Source organism: Protopterus annectens, chromosome 5.part0, assembly GCF_019279795.1.
Source record: "Protopterus annectens isolate FY-2018-M chromosome 5.part0, PAN1.0, whole genome shotgun sequence".
Classification (NCBI taxonomy): Eukaryota; Metazoa; Chordata; order Ceratodontiformes; family Protopteridae; genus Protopterus; species Protopterus annectens.
The window spans coordinates 1772154316-1772174137 of NC_056735.1; the positions used below are offsets into that span (position 1 = coordinate 1772154316).

The window sequence follows — 19822 nt, forward strand, 5'->3', positions numbered from 1 at the left end:
TCTGCTGAAAATTGACATTACCCATTCGGACTTTTCCACTAACCAAAGACAAATAAATAATTATAAATAATAAATAATGCTGTGCTCCTTAGTATTCCTCATGCAAAGAAAACAAGAATAAAACAAATTTCAGTTGACTTAAATTAGATTGTAGTTTCTTAATTTGTAGGTATCCTGTTATAATCGGATGTACAGATTTATTTTTGTTGCTTTAAGCTTACATGCACAATTCATACATAAAGGGCACAGCAAGTCTGAGTGTCATTTTACTGATTCTGCCGGAGAAACAGCCTTTTATTTCTTTTATTTATGTATGTATGTATTTATTTTTTGTTTCAGTTTCTTTTTCTGTCCATCAAAGACAGTTTTTTTTGTTTTTCACTTTATATTAATCTAGGAATAAGGTCTGCACATTTGCTAAACAAGGCTATTCCATCTGGTTTAAACTTTACAAACTTAAAGGTAACTATGAACAGGTCAGCAGATGTTATAGTTTCACTGCAACTAGTTGCAAAACTGATATCTTTAATGAGCAAGTGTAAAAAAACCGGCACTTAAAGTGATTGTTTAGTGCTTTATTTCTTAACATTAGTAACTTTTACTGTAAAACACAAAGTTTAACAAAAGGAAATTATGAGACAGAAATTGTGAAGAGGTGCCACATCGGGTTGTCTAATTGTGAATGAGTCTGTTATTTGCAACTTGTAACAATTATCTTAAGTCAACTTGTAACAATTATCTTAAGTCAACTTGTAACAATTATCTTAAGCCAACTTGTAACAATTATCTTAAGCCGTTGTTTACAGTTTTCTGCTGTATAGGCAGCTATGTATACCATTTATGTCATTTAGCTTGAAAAGTTGTGATCGCCGAATATTAAAATTATGACATTTTTTGTGTTATATGATATGATATTTGTTATGCATGCAAACATGTAGCAGTTGCATTAATAACACATTATTTTTGGTATATTTGAATTACTTCATTTTCATAGCTATTGTAGTGAGCTGTTTAACTTTCATACAGAGCCTTGAGCATAAGCATGGAAGTAAACTTCATTTGAACTTAGTGATACTATACCGAAACCCTGAGCTGCACAACAGCAAATACTTAATTTTACAATTCAGCATTTCATAATAAAACTACAAGTAGATTATCCAGTACTGCAGAACTCATCTATTCATTATATTTTTAGTTCTAAAAAAAAGCACATTGGGAGAATAACTGATAAAACACACTGTTCTGCATGCAATCAATTTATTTATAGTATATGTGGGGAAAGGTAAAAGGCTATTAAGCACAAACTATGAAGCAAACATCTAAAATAAACTACAAAGGTAAAAAAAAGGCAGGGCGTAGCAATGAAAACAGAAACAGCACTTAAATGTATTACAGAAATGAATGATATCTGTAAACTTATAGTAGTACACAGAATGCTGTGATTCTTCTCCAAAATAAAGAAGATGACAAGTTTAAGCACCTTTCTGATGTAAGAAAAGTGCTTAGCAAAGTTTAAGCATCTTTCAGTACTGTTATACTCTCATGCTAATGCATTAAAGCAGTATCAACAGAATAGGATCAGGAAACTGAAACAGTGTTTAAAGCTGTAATATACTTTATGCAACTATATTCTTTTTTTTTTTTTTTTTTTTCATATGGCACCGCAAAGTGTATTACAGCTTTTAAAATTGTCATATGGTCAAACACAAACTTTGCTTCAGGCCACTGTCTTTGAGGAAGCGATAAATGTGTTAAGGCTTTCAAAGGTATAAAATACCTTTCACTCCAATAGTTTATCTCATTATTTTTCAGTATCTGGTAGTGCATTACCACAGATAAATTTCCATTTTCTACAAAGAATTGTGTGAATACCCTATGGGTTTCATAGCTTTCAAAGCTGTGAAACACTTAGCATGCCACAACTTCTTTCTCTCTCTCTGTGTCTCTCAGTGATCATGCCAGGAGTAGGTTGAACTTCATATACTTCAAAGAAGTGCAATCAGGTCTGTCTGATTGCAGTTAAGTAGTTACATGTTCTCAAAATGGATGTTGTGCAACACTCTACCCTTAAACTGAATTTTTCTGTTATCCAGTTTGTGAACATTTAGCAACTTGGTTATGATTGGAAATGCAATCAGAATCCTCTGTTTCATAGCTATGTAACAATGGTGGAGCACGTTTGATACAAAATATTATTTGCTTTAGACTATAGTAGTATTGTGATCACAAATTACTCATTTTCTCAAAACAAGGTGTCCCATACTGCTTGTGTAATTTTTCTGGAAAAAAATGTTCACTTTAATAGATCTATAACACTGAAAGGATGTGTATACCTTTACAAAATAATGAGATAAAAATGGGTATAAATCAAATTTATCAATTTCAGCTAATCGACTGTCTTTGTTTGTCCAGTTCCAGGTCCCCCTGCAGGAGTAAAGGCAGCAGCAGCATCTGGTTCGGTTGTTTATGTGTCATGGCTTCCACCCGTCAAACTAAACGGCATCATCAGGAAGTATACCGTTTTCTGCTCTCATCCTTACCCAACAGTAAGTGACAGAGAAAATAAATAACTTTTTATCTAAATATTATATATAGCATGCATGTGTCATTTTGAAAAAGTATATATTCTGAGACTTTAATTTTACAGTAACTAAGTAAAGAGAACATGGTTTGTCTGCTCAGTTTGCAGAAACACAGCAAAAACCTTTTTGCTGATATAAAATGTCATTATTCTATTTACCTGATATCCTGTGGCACACCATAAACTGTAACACATGTGACAAACAAAATGAAGGCAAGCACATAATGCTAAATTCAGACACTCTGCAGCTAACAGCTATCATAGGAGCTAGGAAGAGCATGCAGAGATGATGGCTTATAGCAGCTGGCTCCCTGCTGTATACTCTCTGTAGCTAAACTCCTTGAACAAGTACATTAATACCAAAGCAAGTGGCACAGTCTTGGAAAAAAGGCTATACACCATTGCTTTTATACCAAAAATCAAATAAAACAAACTGATGAAAAAAAGAAACACAAAGGCAATAGACAAAGTACACTCTGACAAAAAAATCCCATTCAGTAATACAGTAATTTAATGAAGTAAAGTTAGCGCTGCCGTATAGGTCAGTGCCTGTACTTCTTTAGACAAAGAAACAAAATGAACAAAGCCACCTAAATAACTCCCCCCAACAGGTAACCACACCTGCCAAAAGTCACATGATCAATTAATACCAGAACTTTTTTTTTTTTTTTGCTTTTATGTCTCTTTTTGTTTGTTAATTTATTAAAACCTACTATACCCAAAGCGCCTTTTCAGAGGTAACCTAGAAGCACTTGCTCAGTATAGCATAAGATGAATGTGGTGAATGAAGGAATCAAACCCAGGACTACTGAGTGAAGGTCATTGCCATTACATACCCTTACCTATCATTCTGTGCTGCTAGTAATATACTAATATTTTGTCTCATGAAGCCTTTTAGATTATGTGGCTTGTCAATTAACATGAAATGCTTTAAGGTTAGGAGGCTTCTAAATGGAAACAAAGTGCATCAAGTAAATAACAGACGGAGAATACAGAATACTGACAAATACAAGGGCACAATGGAAGCACACAGGAAAGTAATGCAAAAAGTAAATAACAGACGGAGAATACAGAATACTGACAAATACAAGGGCACAATGGAAGTACACAGGAAAGTAATGCAAAAAGTAAATAACAGACGGAGAATACAGAATATTGACAAGTACAAGGGCACAATGGAAGCACACAGGAAAGTAATGCAAAAAGTAAATAACAGACGGAGAATACAGAATACTGACAAATACAAGGGCACAATGGAAGCACACAGGAAAGTAATGCAAAAAGTAAATAACAGACGGAGAATACAGAATACTGACAAATACAAGGGCACAATGGAAGCACACAGGAAAGTAATGCAAAAGTAAATAACAGACGGAGAATACAGAATAGTGACAAATACAAGGGCACAATGGAAGCACACAGGAAAGTAATGCAAAAAGTAAATAACAGACGGAGAATACAGAATAGTGACAAATACAAGGGCACAATGGAAGCACACAGGAAAGTAATGCAAAAAGTAAATAACAGACGGAGAATACAGAATATTGACAAGTACAAGGGCACAATGGAAGCACACAGGAAAGTAATGCAAAAAGTAAATAACAGACGGAGAATACAGAATACTGACAAATACAAGGGCACAATGGAAGCACACAGGAAAGTAATGCAAAAAGTAAATAACAGACGGAGAATACAGAATATTGACAAATACAAGGGCACAATGGAAGCACACAGGAAAGTAATGCAAAAAGTAAATAACAGACGGAGAATACAGAATATTGACAAGTGCAAGGGCACAATGGAAGCACACAGGAAAGTAATGCAAAAAGTAAATAACAGACGGAGAATACAGAATAGTGACAAATACAAGGGCACAATGGAAGCACACAGGAAAGTAATGCAAAAATGAACAGGTTTTCAACAAGCATTCTTTTTCTTCATACACATTCTTAAAGAGCTGTTATCATGTAGGATGGTAAAGGAGCTGCCATTGCCATATGCAAGTAAATATAAGCAGATCAATGGCAGTAGGTTTCCATGGATTTTCTCCATCTGGGGCCCTTTTTTCTGTTTGGATTATGGCAATTTCTTCAGCTTGTTTTCATCCTCACTGTGCGCTTCTAAGTTCATTCAGTTACGCAATGACCATCTCAAACTAGCAGAGACTAGATGCAATTATACTTATTCATATTAAGAGGGAGGGGTTCATCTTAAAACAAGAGGATATCTGACACCATGTGGAGGTGTAACTGCTTCCAGATAAAGAGTATGTAACACATTTAAATGTTTGAAGAACTTTCTGATTTGGTGGTCATTCTGTAACTGAAACATTATGCAATCCCTATAACATTGTATATATATGACTGGCGCAATTGGGGCCATGGTGAAAAAAGCTGTATAACACATAACAGTCCTCAAGAATGATGCATATTATAGAGATTAATTCATGTCATTAAGATGCATATTTCAGAGCCTACCTTCCATAAAGCTCTTTTCTTCTTTCATATTTCTTCCTTTATTGTTGCATTTTATCTGCCTGAAAAAAATCTCTTACATTACTTTCAACATTATACCTCCATCCACTTGCCTTCTTTGCAGAACCTCATTTCTCCAGTTTTTTGTAAATCAGCCAAGTCTCTGTGAAGATTCGTGACAATGTACATTGTTCCTTCTTATGCTTCTTGACTTGTTGTGTACATGAGCCCTTGTTCTTTAATCAGTTACACTCAGCTTCTCAAAGCATGCTTCCTTACTATTCTATTCCCATTATTTTTTGGATCTCTTGATATTATCTAACATCCTGCTTACTTCCAGTCTCAGATACTACCACTCTTCTAGGTCACCTTTTTTTTTTGCTGGCCTCTCTTCTGTAATCTTAGGCTGTCTTCGTTAACTTTGTCTCTCAAATGCCACACTCAAGCCTGTTTTTTTGTAGATTTATTAACTTGCTGAAGTACAGTATCAAGTGTTTGTTTTCCTTCTGCCACCATTAGCAAGTACCCACCAGTTGAAAGAGTACTTGTTTAGGTTGTATCTTTCAGATCTATCTTTTTTAACTGAGGTACTCTACAGTCTGTATACAGATGACTTGAAAATGGGTAAACTGATTATATGTATTACGGATTGCACATAGTTTCGAAGACTGTTCATATTAGGATGCACCAGGATGCCCACTAGCAAGTCCTGCCCCCAGTGTGATGACAGCAGACATTGTAATTATAATTTCATATCTTTATTTTTCACAAAATGAATGTTTATGATAAACAAGTTGCTTTTAACAGTAAGATATATTAAAAATCTAGAGCGTGAATGTTAACAGTAAGATATATTAAAAATCTAGAGCGTGAATGTCCATCGGGGACTTCACACCCCCAAGACAGTAAGACTACAAGGCAGTGGAATTTAAAATTCTGTATAACAAGGAGTGTAGGAGGACAGTAGCCACCTTGCTGGATGTTTGTAATAATTTATATTCTGATGGGGTCTGGTTGCAAATTTATGAGGCACTTTGCATAAAAAAAACAAAGCTCTCCATAAATGAGCAAACAGAGTTATTTGGCAATACATCTGTGGAGGAAAATGTTCTTTTAACATTCGTCCTCCCAGGTTAATCTTAAAGCAAAAACAACAGACCTAGGTCCGTGTAATTTACAGCCAAGAACTTCATGAAATTAAAATAAAAAAAAATTACCATTTATTAAATGTAAATGTGATACCATATGCATAAAATAATTGTAGTGTTTGTAATTCTTCTGAAGGTGTCATGAATTACAAACATTAGGAGAAATGGATTTTGAAATAGTGAGAATTCTTAGAAAATTATAGAAGTTATTCATTTTTATTTCTTTAATGTTCTAGCCCTGTTATGGAAGAACCTCAATTAAAAACGCCCAATTGCGTGATAAAGGAAGTGTTTGAAGTTTTCAATATGCATGGACTGAGAAGAATGGCATTATTGACAGAAACAGCAAATCCTTGTGCCTATTGTGTCATGAAACAGTAGTAAGGAGAACATGGAATGTAAAAAGACATGTTGAAACAAATCATCACAGGCTTTTGGAAAAAAGTGAGAATAAAAGCAAGGAGTATGTTTTTCAGCAGCTACATCGCATTAAGTGTCAATCAAATTGCTTCCTTAAATTTTTAAGAGGCCCTGTGAATTTAACACCAGCACGTTTCAGCAAACAGTGCCCTGCCATAGCTCTGCTTGAAAGGGCCCTCAGTGAAGGAGAATTTATTAAAGAAACTCTTCTAAAATGTGTACCTTATTTGTTTCAAGATATGCAAAATAAAGATGCTACTATTAAGCATATTTCTGATTTACCAATCAGCAGAAATACCATTAAACACAGAGTGATGACAATGATGTCCAATGTACAACAACAATTAAAAGGAGACTTAAATAATTGTAAATATTTTTTGATTTCTCTTGACGAATGTACTGATGTCACCTCATCGGCTCAGTTGGCCATCATTGCTAGATTTTCCAATGGTCAGACAATGAGAGAAAAGCTGGTAAAGCTAGAAACTGTGCCAATAACAGTACATCAGGGAATGAAATATGCAACATTAATCTAAAACTGTTCCGTGACCTAAGCATTGATGTGTTTAAAGTTGTGTCTGTGACGACAGATGGGCACCCAATATGGTGGGAAAAAAGGTCGGATTTGTGAAACTGTTTATGGAAGCTATTGGACATCCACTTGTTCAATTTCATTGCATTATCCACCAGGAGGTGTTGTATGCCATGGCAGGATTCACAGAACTAAATGATGTAGTGACTATTGTAACAAAATAATGAATTAAATAGCTGCTCGACCCCTTCATAAGCAAGAATTTTCTGCTCTATTGCAGGAAGTTGAATCAACTTACAGCAGACTGCTGATAAAGAACAATGTCAGTTGGTTGAGCCAAGGAAAAGTCCTTGAAAGATTTGTGGAGTGCTTTGTAGAAATTAAGTTATATGCTGAGAATAAAAATGTGGAAGTTTCCTCAGCTCAGTGATTGTACATGGGTCAGCACACTGATGGTTTACAAACCCCTCGGTTCATATGAATGAACAGAAATTAAAGTTACAAGGTTTTGACAAAATATTGACAATATGTTTGGATAAAAGCCTTTGAAACTAAACTTCAAACTTTTAAATGAGAGGTGGGGACTAAAACTTATCACTATTTTCCTTGGATAAAAAAATATTTTGAAGAGGTCAACTCGTCTGTGCAAAACGGAATAGAGCCCTTGTATATAAAGTAACAGCACATTTTAAACTCAATAATTGATCAGTTTGGCAGAAGATTTAATCAATTCAGAAGTTTAGAACAGACAATTAAAATAAGTATCCAGATGTAGCAGTCTAGAGCACTGTGGAATTGAATGATTTCCAATGGCTAGACACTGAAGGATTAGAGTTGCAGTTAATACAGTTCCAGGCTAGCATCAACCTGATGTTTAAACTTGGAGGATCTGGAAATAAACCACCTGCAGAATGATAAGTGCCACTATGAACAAGAAATTCTGAATGCTTGAAACCGAATACCAGAAACTTTTAGCAACCTTAAAAATCTAGCATTGGCTTTACTCACAATTATTTCCTCAACATACTTTTGCAAGACCATATTCTCTTCATTAAACAACATTAAAATGGATAAAAGAAACTAAGTGACAGATGAAGTTAATGCTGCTTGCTTGGTGAAGTGTATACCTTCAATTTCAGACTTATCTATTAAAACTCAGCAACAAAAAAGTCATTAATTGATGTGAATTAAAATGCAATGTGTTCCATATTTTTTTCAGTTCAATTCAAAATTACTGTTAAAAGTAGGGTCACTTTTTATTGCTTTATTTTCAGCCCAATTATCAGTGCGCATATCATTTCCTCTATTATAAGGCCCTGATTTTTCTTTTACTTTTATAATACATGTTGGGCTGTATGTTTTTAAATAAATATGTAAAGAATTGTTCCTCTTTTGTTTGGAGTTGGGGTGGGCGGTAACAGGCTAGCAGAGCCAAGGTAGGCGTTTTCTGAATTTTTGGCATGCTGAGCCCAAAAGGTTCACCATCACTGCTTGAGGTGCTGTCTCTGCCCATTAGTAATACAGGTGACAGTCCTGGGCTAAATTTTCTGTCTCCCATCCATAGATCTAAGTTGTGCTTGGCTATAGACAATGTTGAGCTTTGTTTTATGAGGACAAGGAGTCTGTTCCACCACAGCAGTATCCTCTGTGAATAAATCTGTCCCTCCAATCCAGTCTGTTGATGTTGCAGAACAAGTTTAGAGCCCTAGATTGACTATTTCTGATGCCATTTGACTTGCTGATGTGCAGTAAATCTACTGGTATTGGTTCAAAGGATGCCTTGCGTGCTAGACAAAGGTAATCTCTTAGCAGTCTGTAGGATGCTGAGTTTAGTAACACAACTATTGAGTTGGTCCTCTCCATGTAGGACATATTGTTTAGGCTTTGTATCCTTTTAGTAAAGTATCTCTGTGGGCATTCCAGTTCTTGAACGTGTCTGGACAGATGCATGCCAAAGGGGTGCATTGTATTACATGACTAGCCAAATAAGGACTAAGTAAAGAGGGACAATGACATCCCTAGATCTAGGGACAATCCCTTTCTTTATAAGCTGTGCGATATAGAAGGATTTTCTTATAACAATGCACACATATTGGTTGAATGTTACAAAGAGCAGGTCCATGCAGCAATCATAATTTCATTATTTATTTGTTTATTTATTTATTTGGCATTTGTTTACCAGAAAAGTTCAACTGGGTCATGAGGTACCCATTTTCAGTGGAGGTCCAAGAAGAAAAGTTTCAGATACATATGGTTAACAGAATGAAAAACTAGACAGACATTCAAGCACAAATATGAAAATAATACATACGTTTGTCAGAATGAGAACTTCACAGTCCACGGGTTCACAATGGGCTGTTGATCAGGCAGATAATTTGTTGCCTAGCACCAAGATCCCAGTTTGTCAGTATCCTAGGATGTGATATGAATAACTGTTACTTAATTTTGTCATCTTTCAGTGAGAGTTTGAGAGGCCAGACCAGGGGTAAATTTATGGTTTCACATTTTATTTCTACAGGTTGCACTTAAATACAGTCAAGGTTTTGCTTTGCTTTATATCTAAAGGAAAACTATCCCATTAATGAAAAACAAAATCTCTCATTTTGTACATCTAGCTAACAAGCATACCCACCACTTTGATCTCTTAGAGATTTTATTGGCTACCAATTACTATGTTACTAGGCAATTACTTGCTCACAATTATGCTGGATCACTGCCCCCCACTGAAATCGAGTCTATATTATAACATCAAAGCTTTAGTTAATCAAATAACTAAAGCTTCATCTTGTAATATCGAGAGCTAAACTTGTCAAACAGCCAATTCAACCAAGGGAAATACTTCACCCCCCACCCCCTGACCCCCCCATCCCCCCTATCTATATATACCAACTCCGAGATCACTCCAAATTGGAGAAATGGGCATACTCCACAGAACGGCCAAGGGAAGTGATTCTCTGGGTTAAATCAGCCATTCGACAATTTACAGTTTCGATATTACAAGTTCGAGCTGTACTTATTTGATTAAGTAAAGCTTCGGTCAGGTAATATAGAACCCTAAAATCAACTTTACAACTATGCATGACAGCATATTCATTGAGATGAAGTCAGAAGGCTGGAATTCCCTTCATGAGACCATGTTTTATCTCTACCATGGGGTAAAGGACCTTCACTAAACTTGGGTCAGAAACATGGGTTCAGCTACTCAGAAAAATATATTCTCAAATAACATTAGCTGGCTTCAAGGCTAAAGTGAAGAAAATTCTACTTAAAGAAACTGCCTGCAATTTTTTTGGTAATACTGGATAAGCTGTTGTATTCTTTTAATCTTACTATGACTGGAATATTTACAAGTGCTACATATAAGTATCACTCTACTAAATAACTTCACCCTGTAAGTACTGTCAATATTGTATATATTTCCACATTGCTTGAAATATTGTAAATATTGTTGTTTTGTACTACACCTTTTCCATTTGTTTTTACTTTTGCTATACATTTTTATTATAGTATGATATGTATTTTCATGTTCACTATTGATTTTTTTATTATGTACTTTTCTCCCTTAGAGTTGTGTTGTGGCTGAAAAGGGTCACTTGAACAGTCCACTTACCCAGTTACCAAATCTCAAATAAATAAATGAGGGATTCTTTGAGGGGATAGCTAGCTCTCCATCTGGTCTCTTTATGCTGCAGTGTAAGTTTAGTTGATTTGAGCAGGTGTTTAGGGTGTTGTTTGTTTTGAGCAGGTGATTAGGGTGTTGTTTGTTTTGAGCCGGTGATTAGGGTGTTGTTTGTTTTGTGGACATGTAGGAGGATTAATGGGACTGGGTCCTTCCAGACATAGAAGGTGAGGCATAGTTTCCCCATCAGGGATAATACCCCTGCCTCAGTCTATCTAGGCCACCAAAAAACTGAGTCCCAACTTTTAGGTCTGGATGTCCCCAAAATGGCACATCATAATCAAGGAAGATGGACATTTCTTGTTTTCTATGCAACACTGTTAGGGCTTTTCTGAGCAGGGATAAAAAGTGACAACCATTTATAACTTTATGAGAAATATGATTCCGTACGACAGAAGAGGTACTTTTGCTACCCATTCTTCTATTTTCCACAATGGACTAAATTTGGGGCCTTTTCTGTTAAAAGTTAAAGTCTACCACAACAAAAAAGGCTGTTTACATTTTTTTCTCCACACAGTTTGGTTTGGAGGTTGTGTATATCCCTCTTATGGTGATTGAAAACTATGAGAGGCACATGATTTCATAATTAGTCTTTCAACATGGGGAGGGGACCAGCCCTCATTTTTATAATCTATCTTCTTTCATTTTTTTATCAAGAATGCTCTGTAATGAAATACGTTCTTAAACCAGTTAAGAAATATGTTTTTAAAACTCCATTAATATCAAAATGGAACTTTTTGTGCTTTCCTATTGCACACACCTCTAGATTTTAGGAAATTCAGAACAATGTTTAAAGTACTTTACTAAAAAGGAATGGATTAGTATTACGGTCTGATTGCTTTGAAAAAGGAAAAGCTAGGTCACCAGAATATTTAATGAACGATTATAAGTTGGTTGAATCTGTTAACTAGTTTATATTATCCATTAGTAAGAAATTAAATGAATCTGTAGACAATGCGTGAAATGAATCAAAAGACTATACCCCATTATATGAATATATGAATGCTATCATCAAAGGTAAATTAACATACAAAGGAAACTTGTCCACGTTATATAAGTTAATTATAAATAATAATTTTGATGCAAAATTCTGGAATTTTTTAGACAATATTAGACTGACTGACTCAATATATGGTAAGACTAAAACTTTTTTACTTAAATGAGTTAGTCAAACTCCTTCAAGTTTATGCTGGAAAGTTTTTATGTGGAAATATATATGTCGAATGTTACTCCCTATAAAATCCCTAAGTTTAGTAAAATGTCTTACTCAGTTTGTTGGAGATCTAGTAAAGATGTAAAAGGTGACTGGACTCGCATGATTGTGGATTGTGGAAATGAAATGCATATTGGGAAGAGATAAGTATGTTTTTAAGGGGTTACGGTCTGATAATTGTTCTTTAACTAGATAAATAATACTAATGAATTTCCAACTTCCTGTATTTATAAAAGTCAAACAACAAAAATATTTTGGAGTCTTTTAGCAGTTGCTAAGAAAGTTATTGCAAAAAGCTGGAAATCAAACTCAGTTCCTACTTTCAAATAATTTTAAATTTAACTGCGATAACATGTAAAACTGAAAAATAAGTCATCTGATTAAGGTGTATAAATCACGTTAAGACTTTTAATGGTTGGGATAGCCTTGAAATGTTGCTGTTGAAATACAAAGACTTTTAATGTATTCATTATATAAGATTATTTTGATGATTCAATGTATGTATTCTTCACATTGTATAACAGTATGTGATGTGGAATTTCTTCCATTCTGTGTATATATTGTAAATATGTTGATTCAATAACATTTTTCTTAAAAAAAAAAACAATGTTCTGTAAATATTCCTTGTGCATATTAGAACTCGGGGGGGGGGGTAGCATCAATGCCAATAACTAAATATAACATTTGTGCAAGCCAATGTATGTTTACATAAACCACGACTGCTTTTCTACATATTATGTCACTCGGATGTGCAAAAATTCTATATTTTAAGGCATGCTTTGTTTGACTGACATAAAGGGCAACACAGAAATATTATGCATGGTAGATTATGTTTCTTGTATGGGGTGGTACGGGAAATTCAATTTAAATGTGTAGCATTTAAAGTTTGCCACATGAAAATTGCAGTCATTCATCCATGTCTTTTCACCTTTATGATGTAGTACATCGAGGAATTATACGTACTTCTACCACGGACACTGCATGGACCTTACAGACAATGCTGGCATTGAATCCATAACCGTATATGATGACTAACTCTAAAACAGCTCTAGTATGGACATGAAAAACAAAGCAGAAGAAAAATCATGGAGCAATTGCTGTCATTCGTTCTAATAAAACTTTCTGCCAATATACGTAGCTCCCAGCATCTTAGCATGAAAAGTTTGTTCACAGCCAAAAATAATGAGGAAACAAAGCCCCAAAAAATAGACACACATTTTGAATATTGCTGTGGTCATAAACAAAGAGCAGGCCTACAAGTGCCCTGAATGCAGGTACACATTCACTAGGTGGCTGTCTCCTGTACATAAGTAAACCCTTATCCCCTTCTTTGGAACTACACTGCCCACTTTAAAAGCCTAAAAAAATATATACAAGAGAATTTTTACAAAATGTGAATTTTATAGCTTTGCAGATGTATGCCTTATTTATTTCTACCTTTGTTTTTATTTTTTTTCTAGACCTGGCAGCTCATTGCCTTCTTGATCTAACTGCAGCTGCCAGGAATATAGCTTTGGCATTAAGTGTAATTATTTATGGAATATTAATTTTAGCATGACATAAAGTGTTATAACCATATTGCATGAGAATACATTAGTAAGAGCATCTATAAAGTGAAAGTGTTACAGAACAGAACTTTGGAGTTTGATATAGGCAGACTAAAAGAAGGCAGGACTCTTGGGAATGTGCCCCTACATACTACTCAAGACTTATTTCAAATTGCAGTTACAGAAACATAGAGAAAGTGGTGTATGGGGGAATGGGAACACAGCACAATGGCATGATGCAGTCATGTTTACATGCAGAGGCACCCTGTAGGTTATATGTATGGGGGAATGGGAAACAGCGCAATGGCAGGATGCAGTCATGTTTACATGCAGAAGCACACTGTGGGTTATGTGTATGGGGGAATTGGAACACGGCACAATGGCATGATGCAATTGTGTTTAAAAGCAGAGGCACCCTGTGGGTTATGTGTGCAGGGGAATGGAAACACAGCACAATGGCATTATGCAGTCATGTTTAAATACAGAGGCATGCTGTGGGTTATGTGTACAGGAGAATGGGAACACAATACAATTGCATGACACAGTCATGTTTACATGTCGAGGCATGCTGTGGGTTATGTTTATGGGGGAATGGGAAGACAGCACAATGGCATGATGCAGTTGTGTTTACATGCAGAGGCACACTGTGGGTTATGTATATGGGGGAATGGGGACACAGCACAGTGGTATGATGCAACCATGTTTAGATACACAGACATACTATGGGTTTATGTGTACAAGGGAATGTGAGCACAACTCAATCGCTTGACGCAGTCATGTTTTCATGTAGAGGCATGCTGTGGGGTATGTATATGGGGAATGGGAACACAGCACAATGACATGATGCAGTCATGTTTACATATAAGAGGCATGCTGTGGGTTATGGGTACATGAGGAAGTAGATGTTCCATAAAATATGATGGCTCCAATAGTATTGTGACTAATGGGAATGCATTATAATAAGGTACAAGGTGAGCAGAGCACTACATGAGGTAAATGCACTGATGCAGGAAGGGGTGTCCTGTTAACATGCCCTTTGCTACAGTGTGTATATGAAAAAGGGGGAACAGTAAGGGCACTACAGGGGGCAACTAACTGACTACTAACTGGGGGTGAAAATAGACCACACATATTCAGGACATCTACAGAAATTCACACACATGCATGTACACACACACAAACACACACACACACACACACACACACACACACACACACACACACACACACACACACACACACACACACATGCACACGCACACTCACATGGACACACACACACACACACACACACACACACACGCACACACTCACACAAACACACACACACACACACACACACACACACACACACACACACACACACACACACACACACACACTGACAGTTATAGTCCTCTGAAGTATAAGTGCTGCCACTGGCTAATGAGAAAGGCAACAGCTGGAACACCCACCACTCAGAAAAATGAAGTGTTACTTCAGCCCTCTTTACAGATAGCATATGTATGCTTGGCCAAGGTAACATGAGCATGCTTTATCAGGCAAGGTGTGGCAGGGAGTGGTGTAGGTCATCAATGTTATGGGCAGCACAGTAGGTCTCTGCAACAAGTACCACAAAGGGTTGTAAACATATTACATGCCAAGAATGAGGAAAAGAACATTGAGTAGGGCATTTGCACCACAGGAGGTAGGTCACTAAAATAAAAGCAGCAAACAGAGGTAGAGTTTCTGTTGTCCATGTCTGGAAGAAATAATGAACCTTCTTAGCTAGTGGTGGCTTGAATGTGGGATATGGGCTGAAGCCAGTACAAGTGTCTGTAGTGGATGAACCAGGTCAGTAATAACAAGTTACATGTTTGTATTGTACAGTGCACTGTTTGTGTGGCAGGACTTATTCATCGAGAGGCTACTGCATATCTGTCCTCCAGGTACCTCTGGGCAGTATGCCTGCCACAAGCATATATTTGACTGCTTCATGAGATATCTTGTATTTATGCATTCACAGGTCCTACTGTTGAAGAGTTCATCATAATGGGACAGCACATGCCTGATGTCAGCAGCTCACCCGAGACAACATGCACATGGTACTTTCTGATGATGCAGTGGTACTGTCCACAACACTAATGTGGGAGGGCTCACATACAATGCTCATGTGGAAGGACAGGCTGAATCTCCATACTCAGCAGTGTCACTGACCTTGGGGCAACATGTAATATAAATCAGCAGATGTGCAGGTCAGTGATCCAGACACATACAGCTGCCCTCTACAGCACTGTGGAGATGGTGTGTGTGCTGCATGGGCTATGTAATGACATGTGACACATCCATAGCCCACAGGACAACATACACTGCCTGAATGATGACATGGATTATAAGGACAGAGAGCAGACACTGCTGCTCTGGCTATAGATTGCAAATGTTATCTCAATTAATGCTTCCGTCAGGCACAGGGTAACTGCTTTCCAGTCTGCCATGCTGTCCATAGTCATCAGATTGTCCAGAAGAGAAGTACTGGCATCATACATATACCCAGTGGACAAGCTGAGGCTGAACATTTTAAGTAGAGGCTCAGATAATACATAATTGGCCTGATAAAATAGCACCTTGGAATGTGTTTAGTCCCATGGAAGTATTCTTTTAAGTCTTTGTCACCAATTTTAAGAATTGTTTGAATGTAGTTTCAGGGGAATCTTAATTTTCAGGGATGCTGGGGGTAACAATGTGGGTGAGAGGTGAAGTTAGCACTGTGTTTGTCTGCTGTTATATTGACTATATCCTTAGGCTTAGAATATGTGATGTCATTATAAATGGGCTCAGTGCACTATTGGACATTATTTCCTAATTTCCTGACTTGTCTAAAGAAATATTTGTAGTTTCCTTTGGTATCTGAAATGACTTCAACCTTGTACCATTTTGCTGCACATTTCTGTGTTGTCATGAGATTAGGGGATACAGATTTTTCACAACTTTTGATCATTTTCCTTCATCTGTTATGCATTGTATTAATATAGGAGTTCCACCAGAGAAATGTATTCCTAAATTTAGCTTTACATTTAGGGTGAGCAGGTTCTGACTTTTTATACAGCTGTTTATGTACTTGTAGAAGTTGGATGCGAATGATTCAGACTTCTTTGTTAGGACCATTTGCAGGGGATTGTTGGGAATTTTGCATAGGTTTTCTACAAGCTGAAGTAGGTTAGCCCTGGTGAAGCCCCTAAAGATGTTCTCATTTGGTGAAAGGGTGTTATCGCTAAGTCTGAGAGAGGAGATGACTGACATGGTCAGATTTAACTAGGAATGAGGAGCTGTAGGGTTGGGTACAGGCAGGGGCTAGGCTGGTAAGAACCAGATCAAGGTATTGGAGCCTTGAGTAGGTAGTTTTACAGTTTGATCTAGAACATTTGCTTTAACAACATCTTGGAATTGCTAAGCATAACCATATTTAAAGGTGTAAGTGTACAAATTAATGCCTATGTAATTGAAATCCCCTAACAAAAAGGTATGTAGTTTGATATTTAACCCCTCACTGGTGTTAAGAAAATTTCACTGACCTTTGGAGGGCACAGATGAGGATCTTTTGCTTGTACTGAAGCAAGAGTTGGAGTTGTTAAAAGTGATTTGGATCCCCAGGAGCTCCAAGTCAAGGTCATGAGCAATTTGGTAAGAGGTGACGGTATTTCTGACAAACAGAGATACTCCTGCATATTTACTCATGGACCTGGAGGCATGATGGGTGCTAAATTGTTGAAAAGGGAGTGTGCCAACCTTTTGCATTCTGAGGTGCTTGACGAATGGAGCCTTTGGCATGGGTAAGGTGGACTGTCCATAACGCCTGAAAACCTTACATCTAGAATCAGGTACAAAACCAGAAATAATCAGCACAAAGGTCCTATATCATGAATCCTTTATAAATATTTGAGTTACTGCCTTAGAAATTTAACAAAGTGAACAAAGATGAATATGGCTTTTCAGAAGTAAAATAAGTCTATAGCTATAATGACTATCTTTAATTAGTTACTATAATCTACTGTCTTTTCCCAAAGTGTCACCAATTTTAGGAGGAACAGAGTAAAATGTTATATTAAAATCTGAGATGGCCCTGAAAATCAGGGACAGTTGAGATGTTTAAGACTGGGCAGCTTGTTGTAGTAGCAACTTTCTTGCAGAATCTCCTTTGAAATAAGTTTTGTTGCAACATGTCAGTGATAGCAGACTTTCTGAATACTGTATCCCTTGTATTTCACTTTGCTGTTTGAAAAACATTTGAAGTCCGCATGATAGTTAGAATGCCTCTACACATAAATTAATCATAGTTTCATTTCATCTTACTTAAATCTTCTATATCATATATGTGTTTTATAGAGCAAGACTACCATGTTACTTGTAGAACCTTTCATAATATTTTATATTTCATAATATTTTATTTATATTAGTTTGTGTGCTGTTTTGTTTTTAACAAAGCAGTAATCTTATGCAGCAAATTATATGTTGTGCAGAACAGTCACTGGAATATTCTATCCGCCATACCAGGCCCAAGTTGATTTCTTTTTCAGGGCACTAATCATTATTACATTCAACAATTCATGTAGCAATGATTTTTCTTTCGCATCTAAAAGTTCATCCAGGAAGAAGGAAGTTATTTTGTATAGTCCTACTGCATTCATGTTTGTGTATTCATAATTCCTCAATGAACATGAAATGGATTTACTGACATTAACGGATGCTACTGGTATCATATTAATGTGTGATTATTTCCGTTATTTATCAAAATAATCACCACCACTGTCACTAGCAGGATTACTAAATCTCTCATTTGCATGACGATATTTTGAGTAAGATGTTATTTTTCAGTTTAACTCTCCACTGCAATGCTTATACATCTTCTGTAAATGTCATGCAGCAAATCATTGTTTCTTTCACTGTTCTGTATTTCCCAGTTTCAAGAAAATCTGGACAGTAAACTATGCTGGGATTTTGTAAATGCACAGTTTAAAAGCAGTGACACCATTGTTCTTTTCACTATGGTCACTTTTTATTTCTGCACTGTAACAAACAATTATAATGTTACTGCTACAACCATGGAGAAAACTTTGAAGCGGGAATCATTGCTACAATCTTAGCATTATTTTGCTGTGCCTTACATGTCTATTAATTTGTATTTATGATCTAATTTTTATCTGTTTGTGACTCATCTTTTCAAACCATATAAGCCAAACCTCATTATTCTAGAGTAAGACATTTCTATTGATTTTCAATTGTTTTTGAGAAAAACAAATGGTGCTATCTGCCGAGAATTCTATGTCTGTTCTTGAAAGTCAGTATTCAAACAAAGCAAGGGGAAACAATACCTGCTGTCACACATGTCTTTCCTTCTGTTATGTAAGCCACTCTACTATTCCTTGCTCTTTTCCGGGGTGTTGTGTTGCCTTTCCTACTTTATACCCAGTGGGTATATTTTCCATTAAATATAGATTAGCCTGCTTATGACACAAGTGCGCAAAGTAAGCTACAAATGTTTTATGCTTCCTGCAAAACCTTTTTATTGGTCTTAAATTTTTTACTGATTTAAATATGAAGCACAAAACACCAGCTGATTTCATTTTCCTTCTTAAAAGAGTTCATTATAAAATGAAACATCCAATGTGATAATGAGGTACATGTGTGTTTTGAAAGATTTAATGATTATATTGATGTATTTGAAATTGGATAACATGGGCAAATAAATAAAATATTTAAGCTAGCTTAATAACACATATATTAACATATTACTATTTGGAATATCTTGAGAATGCAGAATTTTTAATTTGTGTTATTACATAAAACAATGTGTATGTCATCCCAAACTCTTTTAGAGAAATGTCTAACCCATAAAAAATTACTTTAAAATCAAAGTTTAGAATATTTGTATCGTATTGGACCATTTTCAGGTTCAGCCTGAAGATACACAAAACTTGAAATCAGATCAAAAATAACATATAGCAGTCATAGCATGATATTATAATTATGAGACAGAATAGACAATTTTAAACAGTTATAATTATTTTATAATAGGTAATGAACTTGTATTGAGAAGGGGACTTTGGGGTAGATTTATGTGACTCCATGCTAAAGAAGCACATACATTTTTCTTGTTTGAATAAGAAGGATTCTAGTTTTGAGTGGAATTTCGAAAGGTAGATTTAATATCTCAAGGGAGAGTAGCTCATTTTTATGGGAAAGAATGGAGAA

General features: G+C 36.0%; 1 protein-coding gene across 2 annotated transcripts in view; it reads left to right on the top strand.

Annotated features, from left to right (window-relative positions):
- The window catches only part of DSCAM (DS cell adhesion molecule), a 3720739-nt gene that overhangs the window by 2934678 nt on the left and 766239 nt on the right, over positions 1-19822 (top strand). For both annotated transcript variants that reach the window (XM_044071570.1, XM_044071571.1), the window contains one exon: positions 2413-2546. In XM_044071570.1, the coding sequence (XP_043927505.1) occupies positions 2413-2546 (134 nt within the window). The remainder of the gene's footprint in view (positions 1-2412; positions 2547-19822) is intronic.